General features: G+C 60.5%; 1 protein-coding gene across 1 annotated transcript in view; it reads right to left on the bottom strand.

Moving 5' to 3' along the window:
• Nucleotides 1-7: 7 nt before the first annotated feature.
• Nucleotides 8-14,401, bottom strand: part of TUB (TUB bipartite transcription factor) — a 20,255-nt gene continuing 5,861 nt past the window's right edge. Inside the window, exons 2-12 of the mRNA XM_040630747.1 lie at nucleotides 11,658-11,709; nucleotides 11,017-11,179; nucleotides 9,374-9,517; nucleotides 8,005-8,172; nucleotides 6,905-7,026; nucleotides 6,249-6,446; nucleotides 5,849-5,961; nucleotides 4,757-4,874; nucleotides 3,098-3,196; nucleotides 2,707-2,878; nucleotides 8-2,255 (exon numbers count right to left, since the gene is read on the bottom strand). Of these exons, the coding sequence (XP_040486681.1) occupies nucleotides 2,122-2,255; nucleotides 2,707-2,878; nucleotides 3,098-3,196; nucleotides 4,757-4,874; nucleotides 5,849-5,961; nucleotides 6,249-6,446; nucleotides 6,905-7,026; nucleotides 8,005-8,172; nucleotides 9,374-9,517; nucleotides 11,017-11,179; nucleotides 11,658-11,709 (1,483 nt within the window). The 3' untranslated portion in view covers nucleotides 8-2,121. The remainder of the gene's footprint in view (nucleotides 2,256-2,706; nucleotides 2,879-3,097; nucleotides 3,197-4,756; nucleotides 4,875-5,848; nucleotides 5,962-6,248; nucleotides 6,447-6,904; nucleotides 7,027-8,004; nucleotides 8,173-9,373; nucleotides 9,518-11,016; nucleotides 11,180-11,657; nucleotides 11,710-14,401) is intronic.

Here is a 14,401-nt window from a genome sequence, read left to right as displayed (position 1 = left end):
TTGCCCTTGTGCTTCTGCCTTTTCCACGCGGCTTCCCTCCCTCCCTCTAGGCTCTCGAATCAGCCTGTTCTACTTCAAAGTCCAAGAACCAGAGAAACAGCTTAAACTAGATTTCAGACATCCAGCTTCCAGCATCCCAAATGTCAGCGGGTGTCCTCCCAGTCAAAAGGATAAGAAAGAGCCCAACTAGGACTGGAAAAGTGGACTGGCCCCAGTAAAAAAGTCTAGTGCCCTCAGAATGACCCCAAGAGTGGTCCAGAAACTGGACCCGTGGAGGGGCCTCACACGGAGCCCCCCTGCCAGAGCAGCTGCACCTTGCTCTGAGCATTCCACGTAGGAAATCTTAGCTTCTAAGGAAACGAGGACACACTACTACTTCCACTTGGGTCAAAACAACTCCCTCACTACGGAGCCTCAAATGTTTGTTTCAAGTAGGACTTATTTAAAACAAAAATTTCTATGCAGCCTTTCTAAGCACATCTACTCTGAAGGGAGGAACAACCCCTGCTTGCTTCCCACTGATTTCGGACCTCCATCTGGGCAAGTAGCCTCTGCCAGGGTACAGGACAGGCAAGGGCTTAGCGTTCCCAAGTGCTCCGGGTCGGGGGTGCCATCCGAGGAGGACGGAGATCAGGCCCAGCCCGGGAACACGCAGGCCTCAGCCACCACACCCAAACAGAGGAAGGCAAGGGCCTCGGCAGGGCCTGCCCTCGGGCAGAAGCCAGCTTTCTTTCAGCAGGGAACCGCCTAATTGCCCACTGAAACGGTTTCAATTTCATACATCAACTCCAGCATTTCTAAGTCTCTGTAATCAGGCAAAAGAGTGAGGGCATGCGACCGGGGTCCCAGGAAGGCCAGAGAACCAGAGAGAGCAGTTTCTCAGGGGATGTAGGAACAAAGAAATCAAAAGAGTGGAAATTCTGAACTCTGCCACTGAGCAGCTAGTTGGCCCGGTGCAAGTCCATCTTCTAAATGTGAGTCACCTCAAGTGACACATTGTACTAGTTCATCTCTAAGGCTCCCACCACCTCTCATCTCTCGTGGTTCTGATATACGCCCTGCCCCATTCCCGCCCCAGAAGAACCACATGCGTGAAGTCCTCAGCAGCCATGACCCAGGCTGAGCACAAGGGGTGCGAGGCACAGGCCAGAGCCCCTGGAGCTAGACTTTCTTCCTGGACCACGCCCTGGCTTAGGGCTGGTGCTCTGCCGGCCGCCGGCCCAGGCATGCCTACCTGGCTGCACACTGAGGCTGCGGCCCCTGGCCCTGTCCACATTTCCTGGGCACTGTGCAGGAGCCGCTCAGCAGAAAGCTCCTCGGGCTGACGGGCCTCCCAACATAGCCCTGGTCCAGGGAGCCTGGTCCATGCACCTCCTGCAAGCTGAGCCTGGGTCCTGCAGGCCCTGGCCTCTAAGACCTCTGGCCTCCTGCTGCCTCTGTACAGAGAAAATCTAGAGAAATCAAATGAGCGGGCACCCTAGGCCACCAACCAATTCCCACAGCCGTAGCCAGGCCCCTGCAGTCCTAACAAGGTTGCCACTCACCTTTCCCAAACACCCATAACTTCTTCTAGCCTGGCCGAGGCCTTCCGAAGTCAGAGGACTTTCTGGAGTTAGCAAAGGGCCTGGAAGCCGATCCTAGCCCTTCTGTGTAAAATGATGTACCCACCACACATACACACCCATACTACGCCCTGCACTGTTGGGGACCGGTTGTCACCGGACTCCTAGACTGAGTGGATGGCTGGACCGCAGCAGCCCTGCACTGTGCTTCCTCTCCGTCCACATTTCTTCCTACCTTCCCGGCTGAAGAGGCCGCCCAGCGTGGCAAACACGATCGCAGCAGGATACGAACTCAAGAGCGGGGGTGTGCGTATGGACCTTGGGGCACAGGAAGAGTTCACGCTGGCCCCTTCACACACACACCTCTCCCACCTAGTCCTCTGTCTCAGCGGTGGAGGCAGGGGAGCCAGGTCCGAGCCGGCTGGGCCAGGGAGCCGCTGAGAGCTGAAGGTTCGTCTGGCAGGAGGCCTATGTACAGAGAGAGGGTAAGCAGGGCTGTCTCCGCAGGCAGGCGGCTCCGCTCCAGGCTGGGCAATCCCGAAGGGCACAAGGAGGCCCTCTACTCGCAGGCCAGCTTGCTGTCGAAGCTGGACAGGGCGATGGCAAAGGCCTGCAGCGCGCACAGTGGGTAGTTGTAATCCATGGTGAACACGTCCTCCGCCACGCGGCCGAACTGCATCACGATGTAGTCCGCTGCAGCCGGGCGCGCACGCAGCACAGCGCAGCGACAGTGCAGGGGAGGACGGACAGACAGATGGGTCACAGTGGGCGGAGAACGTGAGAAGCGCAGATGCCCAAAGGAGGGAAGACAATGGGGAGAAGCGGTGGAAAGGAGGAGCAGGTGACAGAGGAGAATGAGAGGCACACAAATACCGAGGGACAGAGAAGAGAAGAGGTCCGTTCAGAGGGCGTTCCCGCACCGGGGACTCTGCTGCGTGCACAGAATCTAGGGGCACGGCTCCGAAGAAGGCTCTTCCGCGGGCCTCCCAGTCACAGGGTCAGAGGATTTCTGACCTCGGATCAAAGCCATATAACCCACATCCTTGAGCTCTGGCCTATGAAGGCAGGGCTGGGTGAGCTGAACCCTGAGCTCAAGGCCCTGGGTGCCATGGGGACAATCATGAGGAAGGGCAGAAACACTCACGGTCATTGCCATGGATGATCTGGAAGTTCTTCACAGAGGCCTGTGTGACGCGCCCATGGAAGTTGAGTACGTAGGACTGCGTGTCGTCGTTCCAGACAGGGGTCTTGTTTTGCAGCTCGATGATACTCTCTGTGTTCTTATTCTGCCAGCGTGCCAGCAGCGTCTCATGCTCCTGGGAAGGCAGCCTCGCCTGAGTCAGGCCCGGCCCCAGGCCTCGGCCACATGACCGCCCTAAAAAGGGATCTGCCCCTGGGGGCGGAGTCCTTACATCTCCCTAGACCTCCACCTAGAGCCCCGGCTTCTTACGCTGCGTCCCCGACAGACACCCAGCAGCTCAGCTCTGCTCCTGGAAGCGCATGCACCCGCTGGGATGACGGGGGCGCGCACTCACGTTTCGTGGCCGGATGGAGACTCTCTCGTGAACCATGTTCATGCCTGGGACAATCACACTCATCTTCCGAGGCCCCTTGAAACCTAAGACGTTTGTCTCCTGGGGGGGAGAGAGAGGACTCAACACCGGCCGTCTGAGGACTCTACGTACCTAAGGGAGAGACTGGGAAGACGGGACTAGAGCTGACGAGCTTGTTTGCACCGTCTCCACCTGAGCGGCTGACAGGCATCTCTACACTTAACCCGTCCAGAACTGAGCCCCCGAGTCTGCACTCTGCCCAAACCAGCGCCTCCCCATCGCCTTCCTCGCTTCAGTTAACAACTCAGTTCTTCCATTTACTCAGGCAACCTACTTCGAGTCGTTCTTAACTCCTTTCTCTCACACCCACTTCTAATCCATCAGCAGATGACGTCACCCCTACCTGCAAATTCTTTCTGGAACTCAACCACTTTTTTACCAGCACCGCCTCTCCCCGAGGTCACAGGACTAGCCTTTATCTGGATTCCTGGTTTCTGACCTTGCCCTGCCCATCTGTTCACACAGCGAGTGGTCCCGTTGTTGTCACGTCCATTGCCTCCAGTGTTCACGCAGATTAAAAGCTGAAGGTCTTACCTTGACTGCGGGGCCTCACGTGGTATGGCCCCACTACCTTCCTCTCCCCACCACCTGCTCTCCTCTGCACTCGCTCTGCCCCCTCACTATTCCCCACACACGCCCGTCACTCAGGACATTAGTTAGCACTGGCTGTTTTCCACGACACCTACGTGGCTGGCTCTCCCTTCCTTCCAGCCTTTACCCAAGTGCTACCTCCAGGAGGCCCTCCCTGCCATCGTTACTAAAAGCTTACACGCACCTGAGCATTTCCTTGCTTTATTGTTTCTTAGCCACATTTGTTTTGCTTGTAAGTACGTTTTACAGCTTGTCTCCCCACCAGGGGTTTAAGTCCCATGAAGGTATAAATTTATGTCTCTTGTTCACTGCTGTATCCTCAGCGCCTCAAACAGTATTAATATTAGCCGGGGCGCAAGGAGCATTTTCAGAGATTCAGGCTGCCTCCCCAAAGGTGACCAGCAGGTGGCACCCCAGGCTCATACAGAACAGCTATGGCTTTCCCAATCGGCCTCCAAGACGTACCCAGGCCCAAATCAATAACAATGCCTCGTTTTAAAATAAGGTAGAAAAATTCCCTGTATTTACATTCCAGTTTGGTCACTTATGCATATGACGTTGGCAAGTGACCCAACCTCTGAGCCTCAGTTTCCTCATCTATACAGTAGAGGAAATAGGACTGAGCTCTTAGGTCATGAGTTCCGTGAGATGACCATGCAAAGGGCCTTGTAGCCCATGGGGGGCCCAGGTACTGGAGGGAGGGGTGGAGAGAGGCACCGACAAGAACTCAGGCCTCCTGCTGCCTCCTTTCCTGGAGATTCCCAGGCTGGGCGGCACAGAGCTCAGCCCGCTTCCCAGAGCCCCCCGGGCAGATGGCTATCTGTGGTCTGAGCTCTGAGGACAGGCAGGGGCCGCTCCGACAGAGGGCAGCCCAACTCTGTACGGTCCTGTCTACTCACAAAGATAGATGGGACAGCCCACAGACTGGGTGGCAAGTCCGCAGTGTCATGTCTAACTTGGAGACCAGAGACCCAGGAACGCACGACTCACGTAGCACACAGCGGCCAGCTCCTGACGCAGGGCTCCACTTTCCAACGTAGAGGATGATGCTTTCTGAGGGTTGACTCCATTGTCATAAACGGTGAACTTAGTGCCCATGAGGTTGGACCTGGAGGACAGGCGACCAACAGAGGATCATGCACCCTCTGCCTCAGGGCAGGGACCGCTCGGGCTGTCCAACGAGGAGCCTACCGAGCACTCTGGGCTCGGCCAGGGCCAGACCTGGGAGCCCACTGCACCCTGAATCCCATCTCTGAAGGTCCTTCTTGGGGAGAAGGCCTCGGGCTGTCCAACAAGGAGCCTACCGAGCACTCTGGGCTCGGCCAGGGCCAGACCTGGGAGCGCACTGCACCCTGAATCCCATCTCTAAAGGTCCTTCTTGGGGAGAAGGCCTGGACTTGCTCTGAACAGAATCAAAGGGCATCTTAGTTCAGCGAGGGAGATTCCAGGAGGTAAGTCAGAGTTCCACAGGCTTCCCTGGAGGAACAGGAGCGCGCCCCTCACGGGAGGCGAGCAAGCGGATGGCATCTGGCGAGATTGCAGAAGGCACTCAACATCCCACGGAGAGTGGCTGAGACGACCTCCTCTCTCCCGGACAGCCTGCGAGTGCTGGTCCAGCCCCATCTCCAGCATTAGCTCCTCACCTCGAAACCTGATCTGTGCTCCCCACATCAGGCACTCTGTTCCTCGGCAACCACTCCCCGAGACCTAGCTCAGAGCCTTCCCCCGATGGCACGGGCTCACTCCCAGCCCTGCCCTCTGGCACTGACCACGGGGCCAAGGCAGGTCTTCCGTGGTGGCCTACATCTTCAGTGACTTGCTGAGGTTCGATCTGTCCCTCTTGGGCCTACGCCCCACCTACCCGGGACCAGCTTAGGGTCGGGTATGTGAGCGCCATCTCCGAGTCTGGCTCTAGGCTGGCACAGACCCGGGTCTATGGTTGGAGCTGACGGACAGAGAGGATTCTATGAGAGGACCTGACCCCTGACCTAGATCTCCCTCAGGGACAAGACATGCCCTCTCCAGAGTCTGGCCCTGCCCCTCCCTCCCACCCCCACCTGCTTCCTAGGGGAGTGTTAGTACCGCAGTTTCCCGATGTAGCTGTCCCCTCCTCGAGACAAGTCTGTTGGGTCCACAGAGATGAGGTAATTGGAGGTTTTACTCTTCTTTCTCTTCCTTCCCGCCAAAAGGAACACCTTGGGGAAGGGAGCAAGGTCACGTTCCAGGCCAGCCTCTGGTCACACACAATCACAGGTGCCCCCCCCCCCCACACGACTCCCTCTGGCTTCAGCTCCTGAACACGTGTGTGTACACACCAGCGCACATGCACGAGCAAACACAGAGGTACGCTGACCAGGCACGGAGGCTTCCGTCCCTTTGGGGAGCTGAAAGGTCAGTGCTGGACCTGAGGCTGCCAGTCACATGCCAGCCCCCAGGACCTCAAGCCTGCCTCGCTGAAACTGCAGGTTCGGGCCCACCTCACCTTCTTCCCGTCCTCGCGGTCCAGGTGCAAGAAGTAGGTGGGGTACATCCCCCGGTCCATGCCCTTCTTGTCCCGTGTGATGCGGCACTTGATGGTGATACCTTGGGGGGCCGGCCGCAGCGCAAACTCCTCAAGATCCTGGACCTCGACATCCGCCGAGGGCTCTGGGGCTGTCGGGCTGGGGGCCGAGGCTGCCTCCTACAGGGGAGAGAGGGAGCCCGAGCGCCAGAGACCCTGAGCAGCTGCAAGTGGCGGTCCGGGACCCAAAGCTGCCCCCTGATGTGCTGGTGGCGGTGGGAACCGGGACAGGGTCCTTGGGAGGTGGGCCCGGCCATCCTGGCCCTGGGGTCAGCAGCTAGCTCCTCAGCCCTTCCCCCACCTCGGCCGTCCCCAGGGGTGGAGATGGAGGCTGTGGGCAGGTTCCCAGGGCCCTCCTGTCCCACGCAGGCCCCCCGCTGCTGGCCTGGCTGGAGAGGAGAGGAAGCAGGAGAGGACAGAAGAGCCCCAGCCGGAAAAGCTCCTGCTCGGTTTCTAGGCCCAGTCCCAGGACAGCCACCTCTCCATTTCTTCACACCCATTCCCCCCCTCAACCTGGATGACCAGACCTCCGCGGGCTGCCGTCCGCCCCCCATCCCCCGGGCAGGAAGGCGCCTCACCCGGACGGACTTCCTGCTGGTGGCGGAGCTGGGGCGGGTGTTGCTGTTGAGCTGGGAGGAGCTGGAGCTGTTTTCATCCTCGTCCTCCTCTTCCTCCTCAAAGCTCATGCTGCTGGAGAGCCCTGGGCCGGGCAGAGGAACGGGAAGGGAAGAGTGGTCACATACACACGCCGGATACGCGTGCCAAAGCACCGAGTCACCTGTACACACAGAGTCGTGTACACACACGTCCACACACACACAGCCAAATACACGCAAGGACACATTCTCTTGAGTGTCTGCATGAGCTGGGGCTGGTCACCATCCTTGGGGTGTAACCCCCCCCCCCCAGCTTCAGCTCAGTCCTCCCATGAGACCCGACCTCCAGCAGTCAGTGCCCATCTGCGCAGCGAGGCCTGAGTGGAGTTGACCCTGCTGGGAGCCTTGGTGTCTACTGGAGGCCTCAGCTGTCACAGGCCTGGAATCTGCTAGGGGAGAGGCCAGCTCCCTCCTCCCCCAGCCTGATGCGCATGGCCCACGGACTCCTCTCCCAGCCTGCCTGTGGCCGTCTGTCTACACATTTCTTCCCACCTGGAATGCTGTCCCCAGCCTCCTGCCTCAATGGCCCTTTCTCCAGGAGCCAGCCCTGATCTCATTTCTTGGAACGTGTGGCGCTGCCAGGCTTCCTTCTGCTACCCTGTGCCGGGGACTCTTGGGGCGGGGCTCGTGGTGGGGAAACTCTCTGGGCAGCAGGTTTTCTGGGAGGATCTGCCCTGCCTCTTGGCATTCTGGCCCCACTCCCTGAGCTCAGCAGATGTAGGGGAAACATTTTCAAAAGGACCTTTTTCAAAGGAACCAAAGGGCAAGGAAAGCTATCTCCAAACCTGGGCCTCCCTGGGGACAGGAAATGCAGGTGGGGAGAGAGGACTGGGCTGTGGACTGCTTGCTTTCCCTAGTTGACATTTATTTCCCTGAACCTGGCCTTATCAGGGGCCCCTACACCCAAGTTTCTCATTGGTCTTGCACTGTGCCCCCCACCAGGGCCATGTTCCCCAAGAACGGTGCATCCGAGAACCTGGGACTGAGCTTTGGGGGTGTCGCTGAACCCCCACAGGGCTCACCCTTCCTCTGCATCGTGGCACGGAGGTCCTGCCCACTGGGCTGTGCGCCCCCGCCGGCTGCCGTCTCCCCCGCGTCCTGAGCGTGGTCTGACTGGCCCACAGTCAGGATCCGCACCGGGTCTTGGGCCTCAGACTTGTCTTCTGCCAGTGCTGCCGGCCCGCTGGTGCCTGCAGGCCACGGAGACTCCTGAGTCCCGGGGGTGGGGTGGGGGGGGGGGAGCCTGCATTCTCTGACGTCCTTGAAGTGGGTGAGGGATGAGCGGGGGAACCCTCTGCAAACCTGATTCTTAAAAAACACTAATGACTGCTGCCAGCGCCTTAATGATCACAAGCTACAAAGGGACATGGGCTTCGTTTCTTCTACAGTTCCCCCAAATCAGTTGCCGAGGGTTGGTCTGAAATGCCTCCCACCCCTAGACAGAAGACAGCCATCTACAAAACCAACTGCACAGTGAAAAAGACAAGATGGAGAACAAGGATCGATCACGACCATGGCCAAGGCCACCACTTACCCCCAGACACGGCCAACTCCCAGGTATCAGTGCTGACCTTCTCGCTCACACACACAACACACACACGCACCCGTAACTCACAGACAGCATTCGAAACACACGGGGCCCCTTGAAAAAGACGGAGGTCGGCATACACTCCCTTCCCACATGGAAGATCTCCCATCCCACGTCACCCTGCCCCAGGTGCCCGAGTAACAGAAGGCCTGGCCCACACAGGTGGCAGTCGCCCTGCCCCCCAATGCTGCAGTCGGCTCCACAAGCCTGTGAACCCTGACACACCACTGTCCAACCATGTCCCAGATGCCTGGGAATCACTGCCCACACACACAGGTTGGGGACACAGGGTGTCTCGCCGGCAGAGACAGGACTCGTGGCAGGAGCCACCACAATGGTCCTTGATCTCTGGGGATCTTTTCTAGAGTGAGGGGAACAGAGAGAACAGACTGGTCTGTGGGCCCAGAGGGCGGAGTCAGGACTAGAGCAGAAAGTCGAGAAAGCCCTCATGACAACTGTGAGTACCACACAGGATACGGCAGGAGGCCCGGGGCAGGACAGAGATGGAGGGTGCTCAAGCCAGGTGCAGGGGGTGGGGGGGGACCGCCTGGGCTGGACACAGGCGAGGTGCGCTTCACTTCCTGGCAGTGTGGGGAGCTGGCCCACGCCCACAGGCCAGCCCAGGGACCCCATGAGCGAGAGGAAGCCCGTGAGCCAGCTGGGTGGGGGCCTGAGTGCCCTTCTGTGCCTTCACGGAGGCTTCCCACCCTGCCCCTTACCTCCAAGTCTGGAGGAGAAGCCTCCCCCCAACCCTCCAGTGGGAGCCAGGCCTCCTGAGGAGGGCTGTCGGGGAGGAAGCCAACCTTTGTGCTTCCCCTTCTTCTCCTTCCTAGAGGCCCCGCCCTGGCCCCCCGCCGCAGCTGCTGCCTTGGTTCTCTTGGCTGAGGCTGGTGCTGTTGGGCGGGCAGCTCCCAGCTGCGCACTGGAGAGTGAGTCGGCCTCTTGAACTGCTCAGGAGAGAGTCGGGGGGAGAGGGGGAGAGGGAGAGAGAGAGAGAGGAACATGGGCCCTAGGTGAGACCAGAGCTCTAAGTGGAACTCACTTCTCAGCACATTTCCCGGGGCCCCACCACCACCCAAGCCCTACCAGGGCCTCTGTACCGTGCATCTCTACGAGACAAAGGGGCCGGGGCAGGCCAAGCTGGAAGGAGGGGTGCCCCAGCCCAGGGTCATGAAGTCCACAGGAAGCACTGTAGTCAAAGGTCTGGGCAGGGGCAGGGAGAGCATCTGGGAGAACGTGGGTCACTCAAGGTCTGAAGACGGAAAAGGCTGCATTTCCTAGAAGAGCCCAGAACTCGCAGGGCAAGCACTCCAGGGAGCCTGCATCGGCCTGCACGGGACGAGCCCACGGGAGCCTGGCAGGCCGGAGTACCCCGCGCAGGAGAGACGCTCCGGCTACAAGGAGCTGCGCGCACCCACGGAGAGGTCTCATGGGGCTCACAGCGGGGGGGCCTCCACGGTCTGCACACAGAACCCCAACCTGCTCAAGGTCTGAGTGACTTCCCATTGCTCATAACATGAAGACCAACCTTCTCCTGCAAGGCTGGCCCCTCCAGCCCCCTTCCGCTTGGCCTTGGCCTTCATGGCACACCCCCTCATCTCCCAGGCACCCCAAGTCCCAGCCCCACCAGGCCCTTTCAGTGCCTTGTGCACAGCGTCCTCCCTCCTGCCACAGGGGCTTTGCTCTAGTTGTCCCACTGTCTGCACTGTCCTCACTGTGGACGCTGGCCCCCTGACCCCAACTAAACTCCCACTCAACCGGCAGTCACCTCCTCCGGGAAGGCTTCCCTAGCCCTCGTCTGGGCGCAGTCTCTCCGCCATTCACTCACAGAGCCTGGTTTCTCTCCACGAAGCACACCCGTGATTCCGTGCTTAACTCTCTCCCTTCCTAGACCTCCAGGTCCGGGAACAAACAGACAGCACACCTGTTTTGTGCTTCCCCGGAACCCTCGGCCTCGAATCCAGAGCCTGACACAAAGTAAGTCCTCAGTCGATATTTAGGAAACGAATGTACGACATAAACGTGAAACGCTGTCATCTGCTGGGAGAATCCGTTCTCACCGATGTCCAAGTCCCCTCTCGCGGGCTGGAAACGAGCCCGTGTACTTAACACCAGGAGCCAGCAGAGGGCAGAGCAGGAGGCAGCTAAAGCCGCAATTTGCGAAGCCCCAAGGCACAGAATGTTCCTCAACTTTACGAGGGCAGAAAACAGGCCCAGAGAGGGTAAGTGACTTGCTCCAGGTCACGAGGGAGCAGGCGCCCTAGGGTGGCGTGACCAGAAACGATCTTCCGACTGGGGCGGGAGCCGGGCACACAGTCGGCGCTCAGGACGCAGCTGCTGGCACGACTGCGACAGCCCGGCAGCCTCGGGACGCCCCGGTACAGGCCAGCGGCCTCCCTCCACCGGGGCCTTAGCCCCCGACGCGACGCGGCCCTCGCGGCCCTACCTTGGTAGCCGGTGCTGCCGCTGCTGCTGACGTAGGACTCCACCAGGGGCGCTTGCTCCTCCGACTGCCGGGCCCGCCGGCTCCGCGGCCGCCCGTCCGCGTTCGCCTGCACCATCAGGGGCTCCTGACGCTTCTTCTTCTGCTTCTGCTCCAGCAGGGCCCGCTGCGGACACACCGGACAGGCTCAGGAGTCGGCGGCCCCGAGAGCGCGGCCCGGCGTGTCCACCCGGAGGTCAGGCTCCCCACTGGGCCCAGAGAGAAGGCCCCGATGGCTAGAGCTCGGGTCTCGAGGTTGCCAGGGGGTCCACAGCCCGCTCTGGGCCAAGGCGTCTTGCCTCTGGCCCTTTGAGACCCAGGGTCCAGGAAAAGGAGGCACAAGTCAGCCCAGGTAGCCGCCCCAGCAGGACCGCGGCACGGATGCCCAGTGCTCCGACTGCGGGCACCTGCTGCCTGCCCGGCAAGAGCCCCGGGCTCTGGGGCGGCGCTCGTGCTGAGCTGGTCAAGAGAAGGCTCGCCTCTCTTCCATGAGAGCCTCGTCCCCACCAGCCAGGTCCTCCCTCCCCAGGAAGGGAGACAATTCTCCCTCTCCATGCAGGCTGGTAAGTGCTGACTGCCCGTCCACCCAGCCCAGCCCCGCTCACCTGCCGGTCCAGCTTCTGCTGCCTCAGGTTGCTGCCCTCATCATCTAAGACACTGCAGAGGGAGACAGGGCACTCAGGGCCGGCCCGCCGGCCGCCACGATGGCGCCCACAGCCCAGCGCCCACCCACCCCGCACATCTGGGTTCTTTAAACCCCTCCCGTCATGACTCCGGGAACACAGGAGAGTGAGGAAGGGTGGAGCTACTATCTGGAAACTGGCTCCAGACGAAAAGCTGGGAGCTGTAATTCTGCCACTTTAGGAGCTTTCTCCTGCTGGAGTCCCTGCTGACGAAGGAATTCCTAGTCAGCCTGGCCCCAGTAAGTACAGGAGGAGACTTTCCCTCTGGGCCCATGAGCAGGGACATGCCTGAGATCCAGGGGAATCTGTCCAGAGGCATCAGGTGCAAGCCGGGCCCGAGGCTGGGCTCCAGGTCCCTCTCGCACCTCACCAGCTCCTCCCGCCTTTCTGTCCTTCCTAGAGGAGGCTCGATCCTTTGAGACGGACTCTTTCCTCTTCTATTCAAACTCCTGGCTCTCCGAGAGGTGGCAGACCAGAGGTGCTAACACCGCCCACCCCGCTTCCCCTCTTAAAGAAGGCTGAGGGTCCCCCTCATAAAAGATCAACCGGTCCCTGAGGGCAGGGCTAGGGCTGGGGGGATGTCTGCAGGCAGACACAGCGCATCAGTGCACAGCCCAGCAACCAGCCAGCACGGTGCATGGGGCACCATGGCATCAAATCCTTGAGTCCCTAAGGTCTTGGAACGGGCAGTGTTGTCTCGCGTAGACTGGACCCGCCTCCCAGGAAGACAAGCATAATTAGGGAGCTCTAACCACTCAGCCTTCCTTCTAGTCCAAGACACATTCACGAGACGTAGCCGCAAATTCTATGAAAGCCAAGGTTAGGGGGTAGGGCTGGAGGCTGAGGATCGGAGCCCTGGAAGCCCCAGACGACCCTGGCCCAGTGCCGCTGGAGCCCACCCAGCACCAGACCTCGAGCGGGGACCCGCACAGGCGTACCTGCGTGCATCAGCTCTGCACGTAAAGCTCTGTGTGTATGCCGTGCGTGTGCGCACTCCGGGACGCGTCCAAATACAAGAGCGCGTCTACACGTGTGAGCACACACCTGCAGACGCGCACACTCACGAACGCCTGTGTAAGAGGTGGGTGTGCTTGTGTGCGGGCGAGCACGGCACGCGTGAAGGAGCAAGTCACCCCGAAGGCGAGCCGCAGCCGGTGCCGCCGCCTCCTGGCGACAGAAGCACTTTCTAGCTGAACAGTCACCCACCTGCAATGTCCCCTCGGCTCATCCAAACTGCCTGTGTGTCCGTGTGCTGGGGGAGCCAGCCGAGCGCGGCGGGAAGGCCGTGGAGTCCACAGCCCACGGGCCACCTCTAGCTCTACCCACCCACCTCCCTGGCCACAGCCTAGGACAACTGCCTGTTTTTAACTGGCAGCGGTCCTCCTCACTTGAAGGCCTGTCCTGACAACACGGGCTGCTCTGCACTGAAGACGAGCCCCAACCGTGACCTGAGTCTGTTCACAGCCTTATTCTCCAAAAGCCTTGGCTGCCAGAGCACAAGAGAAAACACTACTAAACAGACGGGCTTCGAAGTCAAGGCCTCAGTCCACCTCAAATCGCCCATAGCTGCATGTGGGACTCCCTGAGGGCACTGCCAGGACCAGACGACAGCGACCCGGCTCCTGAAACTTCAAGCTGGCTGGGACAGTGCCCCTCGGAGGAAGCAGGCCCCACAGGCTGGAGTTCTGAGGGGAGGCCTCATTTATTGGGGTAAGATGCCTGGGGTCTCTCCACCTTACGTCGGGCCTCACTGAGGAGCACTGAGGCAAAGCGTCTGCTCCCACAGACTTCAAAGGCTCGGTCCACAATCACCACCGCCCACCGGGCTCTGCTGCACAAGCAACGAGATCCCTTTAAAACTGCAGGACAGGGCTAGAAACGGCCCTCCGGACGCCGGCTGAAATGCAGCTGTGCTCTGCTTGCCGAGCTCTGTGCCTGGGTCCACGCGGGGCAGCCTGTCATCTCAGTCGTTCGCTAGCGGCCAGGCCCAGGAGCCCACGTCACCTCCACAAGACTGGCGGCTCCGCTCCCTGCTGGCAGGAGGCAGCTCCATGGCTCCCTGGGATGACGTGAGTTCCCTGCCCTTTCGCAGGGCAGGGCCAGGGGCAGCCAGGTCATCCCCGTGCTGAGCTTGGTGAGACGCCCTCCATGGTGCTGACGCAAACATCTAGGGTCGTTCAGAAAAGGGGACACCCGCCTGCCTGCGAGTTAAGCTGACATGAGCAAAGCCACCTCCAGAACCGCCGGGTCACAGCGGCAGCTCGACGGACAAAGGCGGCCCCAGCCACGGTGGCCTTGCCGCCCAGGGCGTCTAGTGTCCCTCTCCATGCCGGGGAGGGGGGCACATTCCTAGCCCAGGCTGCTGTCTCACTGCCATGGACTCGCCACAGGTCACGCCCGGGGAGGAGGCTGCTCTCCTCCTGCTCCAGCCCAGCCCCACCCCCTGATGGGGAGCAGCAGCGCAGGCGTCAGTCAACAGGTGGCACGCACTTCACCACGGGCCCTCACAGAAAGATGGATGAACAACGGGTAAGCTGCTGAGGAGAGTCCAGAACCGCCCAGAGCCTGGAAGTGCCTGGAGAGCCGCCCCCACGTCCCTCGCCACCAGGCACACTGGAGCAGCGGGGGCCGGCGTGTGCAGGCCGGGGGGGGGGGGGGGGGGGGGG

This window comes from Ursus maritimus, unplaced genomic scaffold, assembly GCF_017311325.1.
Source record: "Ursus maritimus isolate PB19 unplaced genomic scaffold, ASM1731132v1 scaffold_16, whole genome shotgun sequence".
Lineage (NCBI taxonomy): Eukaryota > Metazoa > Chordata > Mammalia > Carnivora > Ursidae > Ursus > Ursus maritimus.
The sequence above is the reverse complement of the archived record's forward strand: the minus strand, read 5'-3'. Positions and strand labels throughout refer to the sequence as shown.